The sequence below is a fragment of the Anastrepha obliqua genome, chromosome 2 (assembly GCF_027943255.1).
Source record: "Anastrepha obliqua isolate idAnaObli1 chromosome 2, idAnaObli1_1.0, whole genome shotgun sequence".
Classification (NCBI taxonomy): Eukaryota; Metazoa; Arthropoda; class Insecta; order Diptera; family Tephritidae; genus Anastrepha; species Anastrepha obliqua.
In genome coordinates this window covers 95614031-95633978 of record NC_072893.1, presented here as the reverse complement: position 1 = coordinate 95633978, position 19948 = coordinate 95614031, and the positions used below count along the sequence as shown (strand labels likewise).

The following is a 19948-nucleotide window of genomic DNA, read 5'->3' as shown; positions in this document are numbered from 1 at the left end:
TTAGTGCTTTAACCAAAAAATTTTTGGATAACGTCTGCGTTTGCTGTTTACTATTATTTTTCACTGTGTGAAAAACAAAATAACTTTCGCAAATTACACTGCAGATTGCATTTAACTTACAAATAGGAAAGTTGCATAAAGTGCGCGAGTAATTAATTAGTGGAATCGCAAAAGCAAGAACCAATAAAATTACTTCACAAGTAAAGTGGAAAAAGGCAATAGTGCAGCGCGGCAGTAATAGGAGCAGCGGCGCCAGCAGTAGTAGTGTCGGTAAAAAGTACATAAAATAATTATAAAAAGAAACGCATAGAAAATTACGGCCACCGTTAACACTTTTTGTACTTTTGTTGTGAATTGATGCTCAATTATTGTTGAAATTTTGCTGGCGGCGTGCGCTCTAAAAAAGTGCCCATAATCTAAACGGCTGGCAGAAATAACAAAAGACAAATACTTCCGCGAATCAACGTATGCAACGGAACAGCAGCAAGAAGTCGAAAAAGCGACACGACCACATTTTGTTGCATTAGAAAAAGCATCTGCGAATTGTTTATAATTAAATATCACAATTCACAAACCTATCGACAGAGTATATATAATACTGTTAATTTGATAATTGACAAAACAAAAGAATAGAGTTTTTATAAATTCGCGTTATCATTGCTGCGTTGTGTGGCGGCTTTCGTTAAAAATGGCTGCGGTAAATGATTGCTTCAGTATTGGATCATCTGTGCTTTGCACGACCTGCTTCAACGAGGAGGTGGAAGGCGAAGTGCTCGCATTTGATCACAACACAAAAATGCTCATACTAAGTATCCTTTTCAAGATAATTATTACAAACCTTTGAAAAACATTAAATTTAAAAATGTTTATATATCATAAACAAAAGTATATTGTTTATTATTTACATTTATATGTGAAGTATAATTTCCAAATCTATCAGCAATGGGCAGATAATATGTTTTCAACAAGCAGGTATTCTGTTTAAACAGAAAAAATAAATTTGTCTCGTAAAACAAACGGCAGCTAAGAGCAGTTGTAAATCCTTTCAATTGTTTCCACGATGATTTGAGAGTTTATTTTGAAAATAGAGCAGTACTTAAGAAATAGAACCCGTTAAAAGTATAGACTTTATTAAAACTATTTGGTTTATCTTTTAACTTCATTTCGCGTAAATTCTGCTGCATTCGCTCAGCTTGAGGATCAAACTGTCACAGAATAAGAGAAAGCTGCACCGCTTATAATTTGGTTGAGGTCAATCATCCGATGTAACTTTTGAGTAAAATGAATACTAAAGTATGTGTTTTGTTGGTATTGGTATAGTTGTTTACATAAACACCTGTTTAGTTCTTGCTCGTACTAAAAGTTATATTAAAACTAAGTTAAGCTACTCAGTCCTCGTTATGACATTTATATAGGTTTAATATAACGTTTACATATGTATAGATATATATTCCTATATGTATATATATATTCCTTCAATATGTGATGTGTTCCTGGATGTTATCATAAAAATATAGGGGCTATGAGAGGTTGCGAGAGCTTTTTAGCGCCAGAAATGGTCATCCAGGTTCGCCATTGCCTGTCGAGGAAAGTCCACTGTGTCCAACCGAATGGTAGCCACGTACAATCATTAGGATACGATCTTAGTAATACTGAAAATAATTAAACGTATTCAAAATATTATTAAGGAGTGGTTAGTGTCTTGCAATATCAAGGTTTTAAACGACTTGAACAGGACAAATTTCCAAATCTAACACGGCTCTAGACTATTGTCTGTTGTGGTACGATTAATAATAATATTCAAATTGTTTTAATTATTGCAAAATGTACAGTGGCGGTCGTATGCCGTGCGAAAGAAATTAAGAAAAAATGTGGTTGCTTTTATTAAATGTTTATTGTTTTCTTTATTATTATTATTATTATTTATTAAACATAGTACAAAATACAGTGCTTAGTGGCTAAAATAGAGTACAAGCAGCTTAAGCCATTATTGTTTTTTATTTTAACAAATTATGGGGGTTAACAATAAGTAAATACAAAAACTTTTAATATTTTATAATTAAATTTTATGAAAAATCCTAAATGCATATGGGCTACATAGTTAAAATAATTATTAATTTCATTGAATTTAATGAAAAAATTGTTAACGCAATAATAATAGTAATAATTTTTACTTAGCTGAGTTTCCTTTGCTTGCTCTTGAGGCCACAAACTGCCGATGCATTAAGTTTATGAGATTTTCACATCGTTCGTGAGGTATTAATTTCCATGCCCTCTATCATTTACAGAGTTCACAAATAATTGTTGGATTGGCATAAGCAACTACCCTCAAAGCGTGTCACCATAAATTACTTATTAGATTGTGGTCTGGGAGTGACTGTGATTGGCCCACCAATTACCTCAACCCCATTTTCATGGAATTTGCTGCGCTAACTTGTAAGCTTTTAGCCATTGTCCTGTTAGAAACCCCATTCGTATTTCTTGAGGGTATGTGGTCAAATAGTTTTCTCCTAAATATCCGTCCAATTCCCTAAAATAATACTTGATCCCCCATCTTTATGTTCTAGGTTGTGTATTTTGGATTGTACTCGAAGTTAATTTGTCGTCCGGCATATTAGCAAAGTGCTATTGCATCAGGCATCACGGTTTTGTATTGACCTGTCTCCGTGTCTCTATAGGTGAATCAAAGTGCTGCTTTGCGGTCTTTAACTGTCTCCTGTCATTTTGTTAGTGCTAGCAACTTAATGAGCTGCAAAATTGTGTTCCCAAAAATGATTGCCGCTGAATAGTTCCTATTCTTAATAATTTTTATAAGAACTCTCAGATCAGTCCTGCAGTTGTATTACCTCTGCCTATACGACAATATAGTAGTTATTAAACTATATACGGCAGTAGCTTTATTATTATTTGGACCGCAACTTTGCACACACACACATGTGTTAAACATAGTCTTCCTTGTGTTTCGTTCATAACAGTTAAACTTCGTTCTCTGAATGACCCGATCTTGTTAGGGACAAGGACTGCCTATCAGACAGAATTGCTAAATATTTTACAACAATAGTGTTAATTTGTTAAATGAGTTCCAGCCCAAAAGTTTTCCTATCAATGTAATAATTATTTAAAACAGAATGTCGTTCAAAAAACTCAGAGCAACTAAATGATGTGTACGTGTTGAATTTGTCGCTATGCAGCAATGTCCAAGTAATCAAGGAGTGTAATGGCAACTTCGTTGAGGATCCACAAAAGTTGAATTTGGAGCAGGTATAAATGCCAGACAACTACTTTGTTGAAAAAAATTCTAAAGTTTGAATAAGAAACATTGAAAATCGAACACATTTCAGATAAAAATTCGACTACGCAATACAGTTCAACAGCGACAGACGTATCTGAAGTCAAGAAATGCAGACGTTAGCCTGGAGGCACAAGAGCTCTACAGAACAATTGCAAAGCAATTCAAGGTATATTATATTATTAACTTACACAAGTCGTATGAAGTACAGTCGAACTTCGATAACTCGAACTATGACATGCCACAAAAAAAAATCGAGCTACCAAGATTTCGAGTTATCAAATATAATATACATATGTACATACATACATAAAAATCCATAAACAAAATAAAACCAGATGGAAAATAAAACAATCCATAAAACTCAAGGGTTAGCAAACAATTTTATTGATAAAACAGTACATGCTTCAAATTATGTATAGTTGCTTATAATATTGTATGTGTATATTTTAAAATTATATATACATAATTAATAACATTGTATGAATAGATGTATAGCTTTCATTCCTTTAAAGTAAAAAGGTCAGTTATTTGGGATTGACGAGAGGATTTTTTATTCTGATCTTCAAAAAAAGCTTCAATATTATTTAAACCATTGTACAGAGAATCGGTTGTATGTTCATTGGTTTTTAAATATGACCGCAAAATCTTGAACGAATTTGCAACTAGCTCGATTGAAACTGGTTGCAGCATATCATCTTGCAAATCATCTTCTATATCACTTTCGCTATCATGCTCAAAATCGGATTTAGATCCCAATGGCTCCACAATATCTTCATCCGTGGGAAACTTTGAAGTAACAATATCGTCATCCACATGCATAAAATCATTAAAGGTGACACCTTCTGTACCTTTGATATTTTGCCAAGCTTCATATTCATTCTGCAGTTGAATTTCTTCCTTCTCCTTTCTTTTATGTGTTCGCTTATGAAAACCAAAGGAATGCCATCTTCTTCCTCCCATTCAGAATATTGACCGAAGCCGGCTTTTCTAAAGCAATTAGAGATGATTTCCGGCTTAACATCGATATTCCATGCATTAGTTATTTCATCAACACAGTCCATTAATGTAATGTTAAGATTTTTGTTTACTTCAAAGCATTTTATAGTATTTTTTAAAATTCTGCGACGATAATGACATTTTAAATTTTGTATGACACCTTGATCGAGTGGTTGTAATTTTGATGCCATATTCGGGGGAAAAAATGCAAGTTTGATAAACTTTACAGCTACATCTTTTTTCGCGCACCCATTTCTACTTCCTTTATTAGTTTAAATTTTTCATCAATAAATAAAGTTTTTAAACAACATTTTGATGACATGTCAACAGAGTTTATTTTCGCGTAAGAACTACTAATAAAATACCTGTGGTCTTAAACAGTGCAGCGACCCAACTGCTGACATCTGTTTGCTATAAAATAAGCAACACGTAATAAGGGGATTCTTCTGGAAATTCGACTTTTCAAAGCTGGCGCCAAATATTCTGTTCGAGTTATCAAGATATTCGAGTAATAGAAGTTCGAGTTATCAAGTAAAAATTACACACAATTCTCACTCTAAACGCCATTGCCAAGCAGTTTGATTCGAGATATCGAAGTTCGACTTATTGAGGTTCGACTGTATTTGCTTTTTCTATAGTTCTGCAGAATATGCTATGCTTTAAAATTGATTAATGAACAACATGCATGTTTCGTTCTTGTTTTCCAGTCTAATGAAGTATCCTGGCAGGGAACTAACATTCAAATATTTAATGAAGTCACTGTTTCGCCACCGTATCGAGTGGAAAATGTCATTACTACTTCTAATAACAAGACTTTATGCAATTACATCAAGAAAATGGTAAGAAATTGTTTATATTGGAAAGAGTGGCGCTAATTATTCAGTAAATTGTATATGTTCGTTCTCCTTTCATGCTTGTGAAGATCGAAAAATTCTTCGAGAGCGCATCACAGGATAACAGCTCAGCTGCTGCGGGTACATCATCAGCTTCTTCGTCCACATCTTCGTCGTTGTCATCGTCAGCACCTTCAGCTTCAGTAGGCACATCTTCGTCGAGTAATGCGGCTGCAGGTTCACCTGTGCCAGCAAATTAATAGAAAAGACCACAAAATCGTTTAAAAAATATATATACTAAAAAATCACTAAATTCCCTTTCGTTTTTTTTGTTTTGGATACCTTCATGATAATATTAGGGTGGAGTGAATCCTTTAGAACTACAGTTACGATGTACTATACTCTGTTATAGAATTTTGGTTTGTTGCCTTTATTAATTAGTATTTGGTAATAGTATTTCTTAGTCAATGTAGACTTATTTAAAGTTTAATTTGGAATTTCGAGATCTTGAATACTATGGGTAATTTCCAATAAAATGTGTGGAAAGTCGGTTTTTTTGATCGGGTTTTTATAAATTTAGTTAAAGTATCTTCATGATTTTTGGGTTAGTTTTCGAACTATGCAAGAAATTCCTATATATGCTTGTAAATACAATAGTTTGCTAACGCAATCAACAGAACTACGTATAAGATGGCGTGTTTAGTAAATTTAATTTTGTCCAATGTTTCCAAGGGTTAAATCAACAAACGTATGTTAGGTGCAACCCTGTCTGAATTTATTTTTGACATTTCCTTTTGCAGCCTCTTTCAAATATTTGTATATTTTTCCATGCAATGCATTGAATGGTGTGTGATTTCTTTTTACCTGGAATAATTATTTATTATAATAAGAAACTGAGTCTTTAAATAAATAGTACTTTTAACGACTTAAGAGTAAGCTTAATCATGGAGGAAGTACAACGTCACAGTGTGCACACACTTATATTTCGATCGTTAAAGCGTACGCACGACATGTTTGTTTCGAACCAAAGCGCATTGCCGGAAATTGACGAGAAGCTGTAAATAAATTGTAATAAACATTTAATTCCACTGCAATACTATATATTGAACGCATTTCAGGCTGAAAATACGAAAATCCATCAAGGCAAAAGACACATACGGACTCGTGTTTGACCGTGTCTCTAAAGCTGCTGAGACAAAGAAACTAGCAGCAGCATTGACAGTTGGCGCGCTAGAAGGACCAGAGCGTCCACTTGCCATTACAGATGGAAGCTTAGTTGGAGAGCACAACGCTATGGTGATGGCAAATGACAAAGACGGCGGTGTTGGAATGGAACAGTCCAATGGTAGTACATCTCTCGTGGTCGGCTCAGGTGTACGCACTGGCACAACCGGCAGTAATGTTCAACTGATACCAAAGAAAGCGCCTACAATCCCCAAACCGAGTTGGCACGCTCCTTGGAAGTTGTCACGTGTTATTTCCGGTAAGTGTCACGCATTTGTGAGCATCTTAAAAATAATTTACGCATTCCAAGTACTTTCACTTTCACTTTTTTCTTTTGTTTTAATTTTTTAGGCCACTTGGGTTGGGTACGTTGCATAGCTGTAGAACCAGGCAACGAATGGTTCGCAACGGGCGCCGGTGATCGCGTTATAAAAATCTGGGATCTGGCCAGTGGCAAGCTGAAGCTCTCACTTACTGGCCATGTAAGCACAGTACGCGGCCTAGCGGTGAGCGCTAAACATCCATACCTATTCAGTTGTGGCGAAGACCGTCAGGTAAAATGCTGGGATCTCGAATACAATAAAGTTATACGCCATTACCACGGTCACTTGTCAGCCGTGTACTCTATGGCGCTGCATCCAACAATTGATGTACTTGCTACTTGTGGTCGTGACTCCACCGCTCGTATTTGGGATATGCGTACTAAGGCGAACATACATACACTCACCGGTCACACAAACACTGTGGCTAGTGTAGTTGCGCAAGCTGTCAATCCGCAGATTATAACCGGTTCACATGACTCGACGGTGCGCTTGTGGGATTTGGCCGCAGGCAAAAGCGTTTGTACGCTGACGAATCACAAAAAATCTGTGCGCAGCATTGTGCTACATCCCACGCTCTATATGTTTGCCTCTGCATCGCCAGATAATATTAAACAATGGCGCTGTCCGGAGGGCAATTTTGTTCAAAACATCTCTGGTCACAATGCTATCGTTAACTGCATGGCTGTAAACGCGGATGGAGTATTGGTGTCCGGTGGTGACAATGGTACAATGTTCTTTTGGGACTGGCGCACTGGCTACAATTTCCAACGTTTCCAAGCTCCTGTACAACCCGGCTCAATGGACAGTGAAGCAGGTATTTTTGCTATGTGCTTTGATCAGTCCGGTTCGCGATTGATTACCGCCGAAGCAGATAAAACAATCAAAATTTACAAGGAAGATGAAGAGGCAAGCGAAGAGACACATCCGGTCAATTGGCGACCTGAGATACTAAAGCGCAGAAAATTCTAAAGAAAATCTGTTATTATTTTTGGTTTTATGAGCAGATATGAAGTAAAGAAATTTTATGTTAAGAAAATGGACTAAAGTCGTGTTTTTAATTAATGGAACCGACTATGAAGGAAAAAGAAAAACAAAACGCTTGTTGGCCTCTGGTAAAGTAAAGTGCAGAGCGGATTAGGAATTTTTCTATCCAATTACGTAAATGGCGTCTTGCGACTAGTATTTGTTGATTATCTCTAGATATGATTAGCCGCTCGGCAAGTTTTAAAGTGCTGCCTTAAGTCTCTCACCAGTTGGCTGAGATGCCTCCTTAAGTGGTACAGTGGCGTTGAGCTGATAGTCAGGTAGAAGTTGGGATAATCTCTAAGTCATTCGCCGAGGGCATTACATCCTCATATTGAAGATGTTACTCTTAAGGAGATCCATTCACTTCACACCCATGGATGATTTTTTCTGATTGAAGATACACAAAATTAATTAAACTTATTTAATCTTTGTAGCTATATTAGAATACTTGAAATGAAGATATCACGCATCTGGAAAATAAAACAATATTAATCTTTTATACGAGTACATGAGTGTAGAAAGAGAAAAGTACCACAAAATAGCGTTCTTCAACTATGAATACCGAACAGACTATTTTCTATTGGGGGAAAATTAATTTATTACAATAATAAAATAAATTGTTTTTTTTTGCGATATTGGTCATAGCTACTCGTGAACTGAATAACATATGAATTTAAATTTAATATTATTCGCATGAATAGTAGTTTCCTCTCGCCGTGATGAAGTAAGTAGTATCCAGATAAATCTGTTTAAGCATTGTATCTCACAATTTATTTGCTCGATATTCGCCTTAAGAATCTAGCAACTAAGACCTTCATGGTGCAAAAGTTTAGTACGAAAATCCTATGGTGTTAACCTTGCTCAACAGCTGCGATGGAGCTGGTGTTCGAGCTGACACTGCTTAATATGACTAGGGAAGCTTTTGGTAAACAAAAAGTGATCTTATTCAAGAATACGGAATCGTTGACTGCAGGCTCACTTGACTCTGGCTCCCACTTGAGATGATATACTCAAGGTCACTGCTGATTGCGCAGCCATTTGTATAGGCTAGGGATATGTTCCACTGACTTCTGCCGTTTTTGCGACCAATCCCCCAAAACTTGAACACACTATCTTCACGAATGTGATACCATAGGAAGAAGGAGTAAACATATAGGCCTTTTACCACCAAAAGAAAGGCACATATGTTCAGCCCAACAAACCTCTATCTTTGATTTATTGAGAGAGCTTGGTTTGTATGAGGTGCCTTATGAATAAAGGACACAAAAAAGCCTTAAACTCGTAGTGGAAACCTACACCCTTTTTATTTCATTGAAACGTATGATGCCGATCCTTAACCCCTAACAACGCAAGTGGCATGGTGCGCCATTTTGCTGAGACGAAAGAGCGTCTGAGTTCATGCCTTCAATTTTCGGGGACACAAAAATTGTTTCTCATGCCAAAATGTTGACCAAAATGGTGTTTCTAGCTAAAAAATGGGCTAATGGTACCATCGCTTCAAACTCCGCACCAAACTGTCACTCTCTGAAGACCGTTTGTCTTCTCGACTATCACTTGCAAATTTTCCGATCGCCAGATGCCCAGATGAAAATGTGCTTCGATTTTACTTCTTTTCTGGAAATAAGATTTCAATATTTAAACGTTGTTCAAGCGTAAAGTGATTTATTTAGATACGCGGAGATATGATACTGAGTTTCTGTCAACAGACTAGCACTAAAATATCAGCGAAGAACTCCTACCCAGAAGCCGTAGTTAAATGCAACAAGGAGCAAAGGTTTAAATACTTTGAAAACCTCAAAGAACAGTCTGATATGGTCGAGTGACTCATGCAGCAATGCTGTTACGACTCGTCCCCGAAAACACCAACACATGTGATGATATCTCGGCAGAAGAGAATTGGGATTAGATAAATTATTGTGAAGAGATGCTTCATGGCGAGGCGCATAACCCACTTCAATATGTATCTTCCAATCGGGGAAGTCACTGTAAGGTGGACATTACCACGTGGCGATATGTATGTACATATTTCAAAATATCTGAAAATAATTGCAACGGCTGCAATTTTGACATATGGTAATTATACAGCAGTTAGCTCCTTTTCCATTTAAGCATTAAACTAAATTATATATGAAGTCCTTTACGCCCCGTGTTTGGCTGAGCTCCTCCTCCTATTTGTGGTGTGCGTCTTGATGTTGTTCCACGAATGGAAGGACCTACAGTTTTAAGCTGACTCTGAACGGCGAAAGGAGGTTTGCCATTGCCTGCCGAGGAGCGACTGCTATTAGAAACAACTTTTTCTAGCATTTGGTGTTTCATGCTCGGAAATTCGAACCGGCGCCATTAATCCATCCTGCTACGGCGGTAGCGCCTCATGATTCCTTAAATAGTTCATTCATCTCACTAATTTTATCTCAATTCGTTTACAGTTCGAATATTTTCCGTTTTCGGCTTTAATAATTTTTTTTTTTTATTTGTCGTGATTGTAATCATTTTTACACACACATACATATGTATAATAAATGTTTATTTTATGGTAGTTATACTTTAATTGCCTTTGTTTTAGCTTTTTATATTTAATTTTTAATTTTATGCATTAATTTGTATGTATATTAGTTAATTAATTTCCATCTCCTTGAAACGTAGAAACATTAACTTTAACTATAAGTAAAAAAAAATTGCTGTTCCTTAACATTTTAAAATGCTTGCTTTCAATATTTTAAAATAATAATCAAAATAGTTGTGTGTTTTATTGAAATGGAATTGCAACATTCATATGGCGATCTCCTCAATTACGACGCCAAAACCAGAAATCCAGTCAGTGCATTCGAACTTATTAAAAGAATTCAATTACTATAAAGCCATTGTCGAAAGAAAAATCGTAGCGACTTTTTGGTATTTTGGACACGTGCGTAAACTATTTACAATTAAAATTCTCAAAAAATATACCACAATTTAAAGGGCGAAGTAATTATAATTAGAAATAAAAACAAATTTGAAGAATGGACAGACAAAAATTTTAGTAGTCCAGTTTCAAAACCGTCAGTCACAAAGTCAACTTGAACATCAAAAAAATTAAACAACCTGCGAAAAGCTACAAGCGTAACAATTTTGAAATGATTGATATCCTAACCATTTTTACTGATATAAAGCTTGATAATCGATTAAATTGATAATTACAATTAAATGTAAAGCAAATAAAAAAATAAATAATCTATCGACCGATTTAGACGAATTCAAATAAAAGTTATGGGGAGACAGAGAGATATCAGATTTTTTAAAGGCAATTATTTTAAATAACCGCAGAGAATCATTAAACAAATTTCTAAGTTTAGAATATGGCAAAATCTATTGGCGCAAAAAATAAATTTAAGTGCAACAGGGAAGGCAAAAATCATTATTTTTTAAAACTAATCAAAAATTATCATGTTTCAAATATTGCAACTTTTGAATATACCCATTTATATTTGTCTGTGTTATAATTTCTAAAGATGTTGCAGTTTTTTAGTGTTAATAAAAATAAAAACTTATGACTATTTTCTAATTTTTGTATTTTTGCGGGGCAATGATTATTGTTTGATTTACTAAAGATCGTCTGATACTTTTGATTAACGTTTTTTGGGTCAAGAATATTAATAGATTATCGATTTTTAATTTTTTTGCTCGACAATTGCAATTACATGCAACATGGTTGTAGTTTTACGTTACAACAAATATAAAATATAAACAACAATAACACTGAGAACATGAGTTTTCATCCCGAACTGTCACTATTTATTTCCTGGAGATCAAACAACTCCAAGCCAAAGCAAATTTCGATGGCATATTTAGATTTCAAACCTTTTGCGTATTTTTTATCCAAGTCCAATAAATTTTGTAGTTTTGTCACCAGGTTTAGAAATACACAACATGTTTTTTTAATTTACGTCATCCTTTATCCCATATTTGGTCTTTAGTTTTAAAATCCGGACTATTATTTGGAAATTACCACTATATGGAAGGTGGACGTCATTATTATCGGACTTTGCTCACTTTTATTACGCACTGAGTTGCGCTGAGATATCTCAACTTTTACTCGAATAAGAATTTTCAATGGAACAATTTTGATGCAAATAGTATAAATTTACTTCATTGCTTATAGTTTTATTATGATTGGATGGATTCGCTTCGTGGAGGGTTCAACTTCTGTAGAAATATTGACTATTAACTCCTTGAATTTTGGACGATTTTTTTGGGAAACAAAAGCTGTTTTTTTTTTAATATCAAAAATAAGTGACGTAAATTAAAGACCATTAATATTTACATCGATTGACGTATTCGTTAAAATCATAAAAATCGAAAACAATAAAAGAAAAATTCTAAAAAATGTGGTAAAATTCGAAAATTATTTTTATTGATTTGGAGATCGAACTACATAAGAAAAAATAGTGAGCCCGGGATGGATTTTTTTTTTTTGATTTTGCTGTTTAGTGTAATTGTCCTTGATCGAATAAATTTTAAATTATTAATTACTTGTGGATAAAAAATATAAATATAAAGGAATAATTATTATTGTTGGGCGAAAAATATGAATTAGAAAATAGTCAGGAATAATATTACATTTTTATTTTCTTAATTTACAATGATTACCATCCCATCCCCAATGATTAAATTTATATGTTTTAGTTCATAATAATTACCGACCATGGTATTAAGTAGCTTTAAGGCGTATGCGTATTATTGACTTTAGTTATGAACCGAAATTCTGACATATTGAATGATCCGTTCAGGATGGAGGACTTCCGCAGTATCAGCTCACTCGCGCCACTTTTGAATAATGATGACGCGCCCCATAACATCTCGTACAAGTTCTAAGATTTAATGATACAATATTTACGTAAAGCCCATTTTTGTAATATTTTTTGCAGACGAAAGGAAAAACAAATTTTTCAAAGATTTCTAATGTAACGATATGTATGAACATTTTTCAGTATTTTAACGCTGGACAGCTTTCAGATAATTTAAAATAGAGGCGCTTAATATAAAAAAAAAAAATTCACAAATAAAAAAATTGTTTGTGTACATAATTAAGGACATTGGATAGGATAGCAGGATGCGATTCCTCAATTAATATTCTTAACATTTTCGCTAACATTATAAAACATAAAATAATGAATCTCCACCATTCGCCCCACAACTTTTTATTCGCATAACCTCCATGCTTCTATGTATGTAGGCTTTTGTAATAAAGGAGTCTTATCAGCATGTACGAGAATCATTCGTCTTTTGTGTTTTGGAAGTTGATAAAATCCTATTAATATATGTATAGCTTTTCTGATACATGTAATCTAAAAATCATCAGGATCGTTTCGTTTTGTTAGACTCAATGTATGTATGTATATCTCTAATTTTTAATAGATGTATATATATATATATATGTATATGTGTGCATGGATCTGTATATTTCAAATTACACTACTTGCACTCTATGCTTTTCCATGTTGTTGCTGTTACTGCTGGTGATGCGCATTTTCAGAGACTTTGCGCCTGTTGATGCCCATGATTTTTAATCCGGTAGTTAAATCTTTTTCGAAATTATCAGGTAGAAGAGGTATGCAGACAGTCAAAGCCGAAATGCACCACCTAACTAACATCCACTTATTGAGTTCGAATAAAGCGCCAAAATCACTACGAAACTTGATTCCTGCCCAATATCATTGTTTTACGCCGATATCGATCATCCATTTCCCGCCGCAATCACGTCAGCAACTTTTGAAAATCACTTAGACCTCATCACACATTTAATTTTGCGCAAATATTTTACAATCGTACGCCTGCTTTAAAGTTCTATATTTTAAATTTATTAATTTTATTTTAGTTTAATTTTAAAGATCGGGTTTTTGTTTTGTTAAAGTGTATTATGTATTTCCATTTGTTTTATTACTCATACGTAATCTTGTTTGTGTTGTCTGTGATTGTGAGCTATGTGAGTGTTTTGCAGGCGAAGCGTTTTAACACATTCAAAACTATAAAAGCAAACAATTTACAAACACTCTAGGCTTGTTGTTGCATTTGGCAGAATTTTTGCTTTGCTTTCCTTTGTTTGCATTTACAATTGCTGTTGCTGGTTGGTTAGTTGGCCGATTGACAAATTGGTTGGCTTGTTACTTCCTTGCTTCATATTTTTGGCTGCTCATAGTTTTCCTTGTTGCTTTTGCGGCTGATGTTATTGCATTGGTATATGTGTGTTGTTGTTTCGGCGTGAATGCAGCTTGTAAACATAAGAACAAGACATATGTACGTTAGCAACATTTTTGTTTTTGTTTTTCTATTTTTTATCGTTTATCGTGCTGTAATTTAACTTGTCTTCTTAGCCATAAAGCCCCATTTAAAAATTTCCTGCTATTATCCCTCCTCTCTCTCGCTTCTCTCCGCATATTTTTCTTCATCTCAGCAGTTCTTTTATTTTGCACGCACACATCGACCCCACAATGAGTTTCATTATTTGTTATGCTTTTGTTGTTTACGCCAATTATACTCTAATTTAATTATAAATTTTAATCGCTTTCTCAGAGAAATTCAAGGATGTCCGCTTTCTAGATTTGTTTATGTGATCGAGTCCAAAGTAAGGCAAATGTGCATTGGTCCAATTGCGGTAGATTTCCAAATCGACGGGTGTATTGTCGTTAATTTCGTTCGGGTGTCCCATTGAAATGACGGCAAATTTATAATTCTCCCACTCTTTATCGGGCACATTGAGACGTTTCTGTATACGTTGCTTAAACGCACCGTATGGTTCATTATGTTTCGCTTTAATTAAGAATGGCACACCAAATGAGTTGTAGATCTCTTTGCTGTAATGTGCCACGGGAACGAGCATTTCATTCTCGGCTAGTTGCATGTCTTCGGCAGGCACTTCCTCTATGCGGAAAGTCTTCTGCGCACTTTGTGTCGTCAGCGTTTCGTTCGACTTTTGTAGCGATTCCAGCGGCGTATCTTCTTTGTATATGGTTCCTATTTTGTGATTGGCCACTTTAAGCAAACGCAACTTCTTACGGCTATTTTCCGCAAATTGTATCTTTTTGGCAGCCTCGTCCAACAGGCCTTTGACATTCTCATTCTTATTGGGATACAACACGAGCTCTTTCTCTTCCTTAAGGTCGTTTGAGACCCAAATGCATTTAAATTGTTTCTTATTGTCGAGTTCGTGAATGCTGAGAGACAGTCTTTGATAGAAGAGCTTTTTAGATGCGCTCTGCTTGCAGTATGCGACTAGATCCTTAACAGTTCCCTGAAAAAAGAAAATTCAAAAAGAAGAAACCAATGAAAGTGTTAGATAAATATGTTGAAATGATACTTTACTGTCCTAAGTTCGATCCTGAAGTGGAAAGATTATTACTAAAATACCTTATACTAGGAGAAGTAGTTTCTCAAGTTAGACTTTTCGGCGCAAAAATAACAGATTATGTAATATTTAAATGATACACTCCTTTCGGACACGGAATTGTAGGCTATACCGCCACAGAAAAGTCCAAAAGCGGCACCTCACCCTTGTGAATTCAAAAAATATATCCTCCCCATTATATATTTTTTGAATTTAAAAGCAATGCATAATTTCTTCAATCACATTTTAACTAAGCATGCATATAGTGAGAGAGATAATAACGTTTCCATGATAGTCCGTTCTACGTTACCGAAACGACCCGGATTTATATCCGGCCAAGGACTTTCACTCCAGCAGCATTCCCCGTATTTAGTATGGGGAATGTTTATGCTGCTACAACAACAACAACAGAAATAATAATGGAAAAATCGAGAATGATCACTATTAGACTCAAATTCTTTCATCCCAACTAAATTGCCTTCGCTTATATCTATGTTTATTTATGCGCTCTTGTAAATTCACCTTAAATGTATACGGAACGGCATTTCCAGGTGTCTCCTTGTAGCTGCTGACGCACATGAAGAACTGCAATTTGTTTGGATCAGTATTGAGTCGCTCGGCGACCGCTTGTGCCATTTGATCATAATTATAGCGATTAGAGAGTTCTAGGACGATTTCCGGTTCATTGGGGTTACACTTATCACAGAATGTGATTTCTACTCTGTAGACCAAATCCAAGAAGTAATCCTCGACTGTCGGCAAATCTAATTTAACATCAACATGCTCTTTTTCAAATATCAATATGTAGCCCTGCAAATTGTCCGGATGCAGGTAAAGCACATTCTCAAGAGGTTCATTTATATTGGGAATCTTCTTGTCGTTGCATTCATCGAATACAGTCAATTCGGTGTCCGGCTCAAAGCCCAGATGTGCATTAACATCAGGCACAAGTTCACTTAAACGCCGGGTTAGTGGCTGTTGTGAACAGCCAATATAATTTAGCCTTTTATTACAAGCATCATAATACTTGAAGAATAGTAGCACTTCCTGTTTAGGATCGAACGGTGGCAACGGGCGGCCAGGTACAAGGGGAGACGCCAACTCGAGAAAGATCACCCATGGCTTCTGTGCAGTAGCGATTTGTTCAATCGGACGTAATGCTTCCCGTTGGAAATCAAAATAAAGAAATTTTTGTGATTGTGCCGCAAACATAATCCACACGCGCATACGATCTTTTGTTACGCCGAACGATTTTACGAACGCGTCCATCATCTCCTCGACAGTCTGGGTTTGTTTCAGCTTGAAAAGACGTTGGTGGACTTTATCTAAGTCGAAAAGGCGACGCTTTTGTTGCGCTTCAAAGTACTCTTCCAGGATAACGTGAATGGAGATATATAAGTTCGCTTCGCTCCGCTCTTTACGACGAGCCATCTCAATTCTTTTCTCTAATTCAAGACGCTCTACTAATTCACTGGGTATTTCATGCTCGGGTATATCGCTGAGGACACGTTCCAGCTCAGATTTACGTATGTAGACTAACATGTATGCATTGCTGCACTTAGCATGGAACGATATTTCATCATCGTTTCCGCCATAATTCTGTTCGATGGCTTCTACCCGACGACAACTGGAGACGACATCATCGTCAAATTTGAACCATTTGCCATCCGCTTTCGGATTGATGAAGACCACATAGTGGCCGCCATGGTTGTCGCCCGAATGAACGAGCACTGCATGCAGAACGTATTCGGCAGGTGTCTTCTCCTTCTCGGCTAGATAATCGTCCAAATTTATACGATCGTAAAATTCAAATCGATCGTTATATTTGATTGAACTATCTGTTATGGGATCATATTGGAATCGCATTAAATGCAAATGCAACACGGGTGGAAAGGCTGTAAATATAACACCCTTGCTTGCCTCCTACAAGAAAGAAAAGTAAAATAAAAAATAAGCTTAGATTTAAGAATTTTTATATAAAGAAGTGGTACAAATATGGTTCTAAAGCGCAAATATAGCTTAAACTTTATTTAAAAGAAATTTTTATAGTTAATTTTTAAAATATCACCGGCGAAAATTTTCTGCGTTCCCGCCAACAGCATTCTAGAACAACGAGAAGTTTCTCAGCCAATTATACTAACGGTTGTGCTCAATTAGGTCTCTTTTAAAATTATTGGCACATTTTTCAAGTTCGTAAATAATGGTTACATTTAATATAATGATCAAATAAGTATTTTCACTTCAGTAATAAATTTTTAGTTTTTCTTAACTCACCTGAAGACCATGTACACCGGCGTCGTATTTATTATCACCCTCAAGAGTCTCCGAGGCAATGTAATCCTTGAACGAATCGTAGATATTCTTTTTATCCTTAATGTTCAACTGAATATCATAGAAAGTTTCATAGCGTGTGCTGTTGTAATCTACGTTCTTGCATTTTATGTATGAAGACATTTTTCCCTCGAATAGTCCCGGTATGGTGCCTTCCAAGCAAGTACCCTTCATCTTTGATTCTAATTTGTCCAGCAGCACTCGTAAAAATTCCTGTACATCATGTTGCATAAACGAGTCGAGTGTTTCCCAACCAAAGGACTTGGTAAGCTTTTTAGTACCCACTGGGCGGTCGCCGAATTGAAGATCATGAAATACACGCTGCAGTGATAAACCTACCGACTTGGTACTATCATCAGCCTCTGTCGGTATTTTATAAACAGCACGTCTCAGTTGATTGGTAAAATAAAGTGTTTGAAGCAGTGAGTTCATATAGCATGTTGCACCCTGATTCTTAAGCCCCACATAACCAGTGTGTTTTTTTGAGTCCCAAAGTACACCGTGTGGCGCGTCAGCTACAACATGAACCTCCAATGTGATAGCGCCATTATGTACGTAGCATTTGTCGGGATCTTGTAATTCGGTCCACGTAATGAAGTTTGAGTAGCCGTAATCATTCTCTTTGGAGTAAAAAAGATGCTTAATGCGCGCACGTGTAAACGGGGGTGCATCTGGTTTGTGGCATTTTAACCTTAGTTCAGCGATGGCATTACACGACCATGTGGGTGATTCATTTTCACCATTACACTGAAGGAAGAAACCGAGCGCACGATCATTTGGAATTACCATTATTTTCCATGGCAACATACGTACATATACGGGAGGAGAAAGATGTTGTTGCTTTAACTGTGCAATATTCTCCACCGTATATGAAAATGTCGCCTCTGAGCGAAACTGATCCTCCTTGGGATCCTCGACGGACGTCATCTCCTGTTCGTTGGCGTATGGCGAAGTGGTGTCGGCGAGTAGTTGCTGCGGCGGTACGTTGCCGTTTTCGTTAGGCAGCTGTGCTGGTGGCAAATGCAGCTTATTCAGTTGCTGTTGCTGATGTTGCAGGTCGCTTGTGATTATTTCGACCTCTTGTGTGTCCATTGCCTCTATCGATTGGTCGGGCTCGATTTCCATTTTCTCGTCACAATTACGCTTTAAATTCAATTTTACAGCGCCCCGCAACCGCAATTTTTCTTTCACACACTTCGTCGTCGCTGAGATATGCTGTATCTTTGGCTACACCGCGACCCTTTGCTAAATCCCACACTATGTACCAAAAAATTAACAAAAATACGTCAATACGTCAGACGTGAAAGTGAACGTGAAAAAAATATTACTTATTTTTCAATTTTCCAATCATTCTCACATTAAGCAGATGATGAAGAGAAATGAAAATTTGTAAAATGTGATTCTCTTATGTTTTTCACATTCTTACCTGTCAAAACTATGCCTTGTTTTTCCTTTTCTTTCGTTCTGCTCTTGTATTCTTCTTTTGATTTTCTTCCACTTTGGCACTCGAGAAGGCGGCCGCTAACACCCCGAACAAACTGTTCTTTATTCACTCGTCTTTACCTTTCCTCGTTCTATTCAACTTATCTCTAAAATGCTTTCACGATTCACTATTTTCTGCTTTTATTTACGCCAGCCGTTCTTCCTTTTCTTTGTATTCTGCTCTTTTTTTTTAATTATGCACACTTTTCAATTCTTATAAGCAAATGCTTTTTTCACCTTCTACCTCCTTCAACTGCTAATTCTGCGATGCTTGGTGATGAAAAAGACAAAATTCCAAATTAAAGGCAAAAGCCGAACATATGAACACACAACACAATTAGCGAAGACAACGGCGGACAGGTATGGTTGTGGTTGAGGTTGTGGCAAGTCAGAATGTGTAGACAATGCAAATTGCCGAATTCTTCTTCTGGACTTTGTCGACTTTCTTCACGCAACCGTTTCTCTGTTTTTGTGCAATAAACTTATGATTTTTCTTTCGGAAGATGCTACCGAAGTGCGAGGCACACTTTTCACTTGATTTCACACTTATTCGCAAGTATTTTCCTCAAATTAACACCTTTAGGAAATTTACATTTTTTCCTATTCCCATCGCCGTTACTGTTGCTACTTTTTGACTGTCAAATTCCACAGTGTTGTGTTTCTGTCATGCCGTTTAAAACTCGATGCACTTTTTAATTCGCCATGGAATCATACGAAAATTATATCCAAGGTAGCTCTTGAGTTTTTTATGAAGGTACATATATATTAAGTTTTTATTTAAAACAATTATTAATTGGAGCAGTTTATATCCGTAAAAAATTGAAGGCTTCTAGTTCTTGCACACATATTTTTACACTTTCTCTCTTGAGCAGTGTTGCTAAGATCGCTTTTCATAGATGTGAGGAAAAGGAAAAAAGACTATGTCCATAGAAAAATTATCTATATATAGGGTGTTCTATTAAAAGGACTTGAACTTTACAATTAAATAAAAAACAGTTGAAGTGATATTAATAAAACTACTTTTTTTTTTTTGTTTTTCATAAACATATAATATGTTGCACATAAATTTCATGGCATTATA

At 35.9% G+C, this 19948-nt stretch overlaps 3 protein-coding genes across 3 annotated transcripts; 2 read left to right on the top strand and 1 right to left on the bottom strand.

The window, feature by feature from the left end:
- Positions 1 to 16: 16 nt before the first annotated feature.
- Positions 17 to 5434, top strand: LOC129237819 (LSM12 homolog A). Its single transcript, XM_054872766.1, has 5 exons — positions 17 to 809; positions 3128 to 3261; positions 3342 to 3458; positions 4996 to 5127; positions 5211 to 5434. The coding sequence occupies exons 1-5, from the start codon at positions 689 to 691 to the stop codon at positions 5379 to 5381; spliced, it is 675 nt and encodes a 224-aa protein (XP_054728741.1). The 5' UTR covers positions 17 to 688; the 3' UTR covers positions 5382 to 5434.
- Positions 5435 to 5939: 505 nt separating this feature from the next.
- LOC129239156 (pleiotropic regulator 1) lies at positions 5940 to 7713 on the top strand. Its single transcript, XM_054874487.1, has 3 exons — positions 5940 to 6178; positions 6240 to 6604; positions 6697 to 7713. The coding sequence occupies exons 1-3, from the start codon at positions 6066 to 6068 to the stop codon at positions 7635 to 7637; spliced, it is 1419 nt and encodes a 472-aa protein (XP_054730462.1). The 5' UTR covers positions 5940 to 6065; the 3' UTR covers positions 7638 to 7713.
- Positions 7714 to 10135: 2422 nt separating this feature from the next.
- LOC129239645 (ubiquitin carboxyl-terminal hydrolase 7) lies at positions 10136 to 19648 on the bottom strand. The gene is made up of 4 exons (XM_054875307.1): positions 18812 to 19648; positions 17329 to 18642; positions 15577 to 16977; positions 10136 to 14961 (listed from the first exon to the last, which is right to left on the bottom strand). The coding sequence occupies exons 2-4, from the start codon at positions 18508 to 18510 to the stop codon at positions 14215 to 14217; spliced, it is 3330 nt and encodes a 1109-aa protein (XP_054731282.1). The 5' UTR covers positions 18511 to 18642; positions 18812 to 19648; the 3' UTR covers positions 10136 to 14214.
- Between the last annotated feature and the right edge of the window lie 300 nt (positions 19649 to 19948).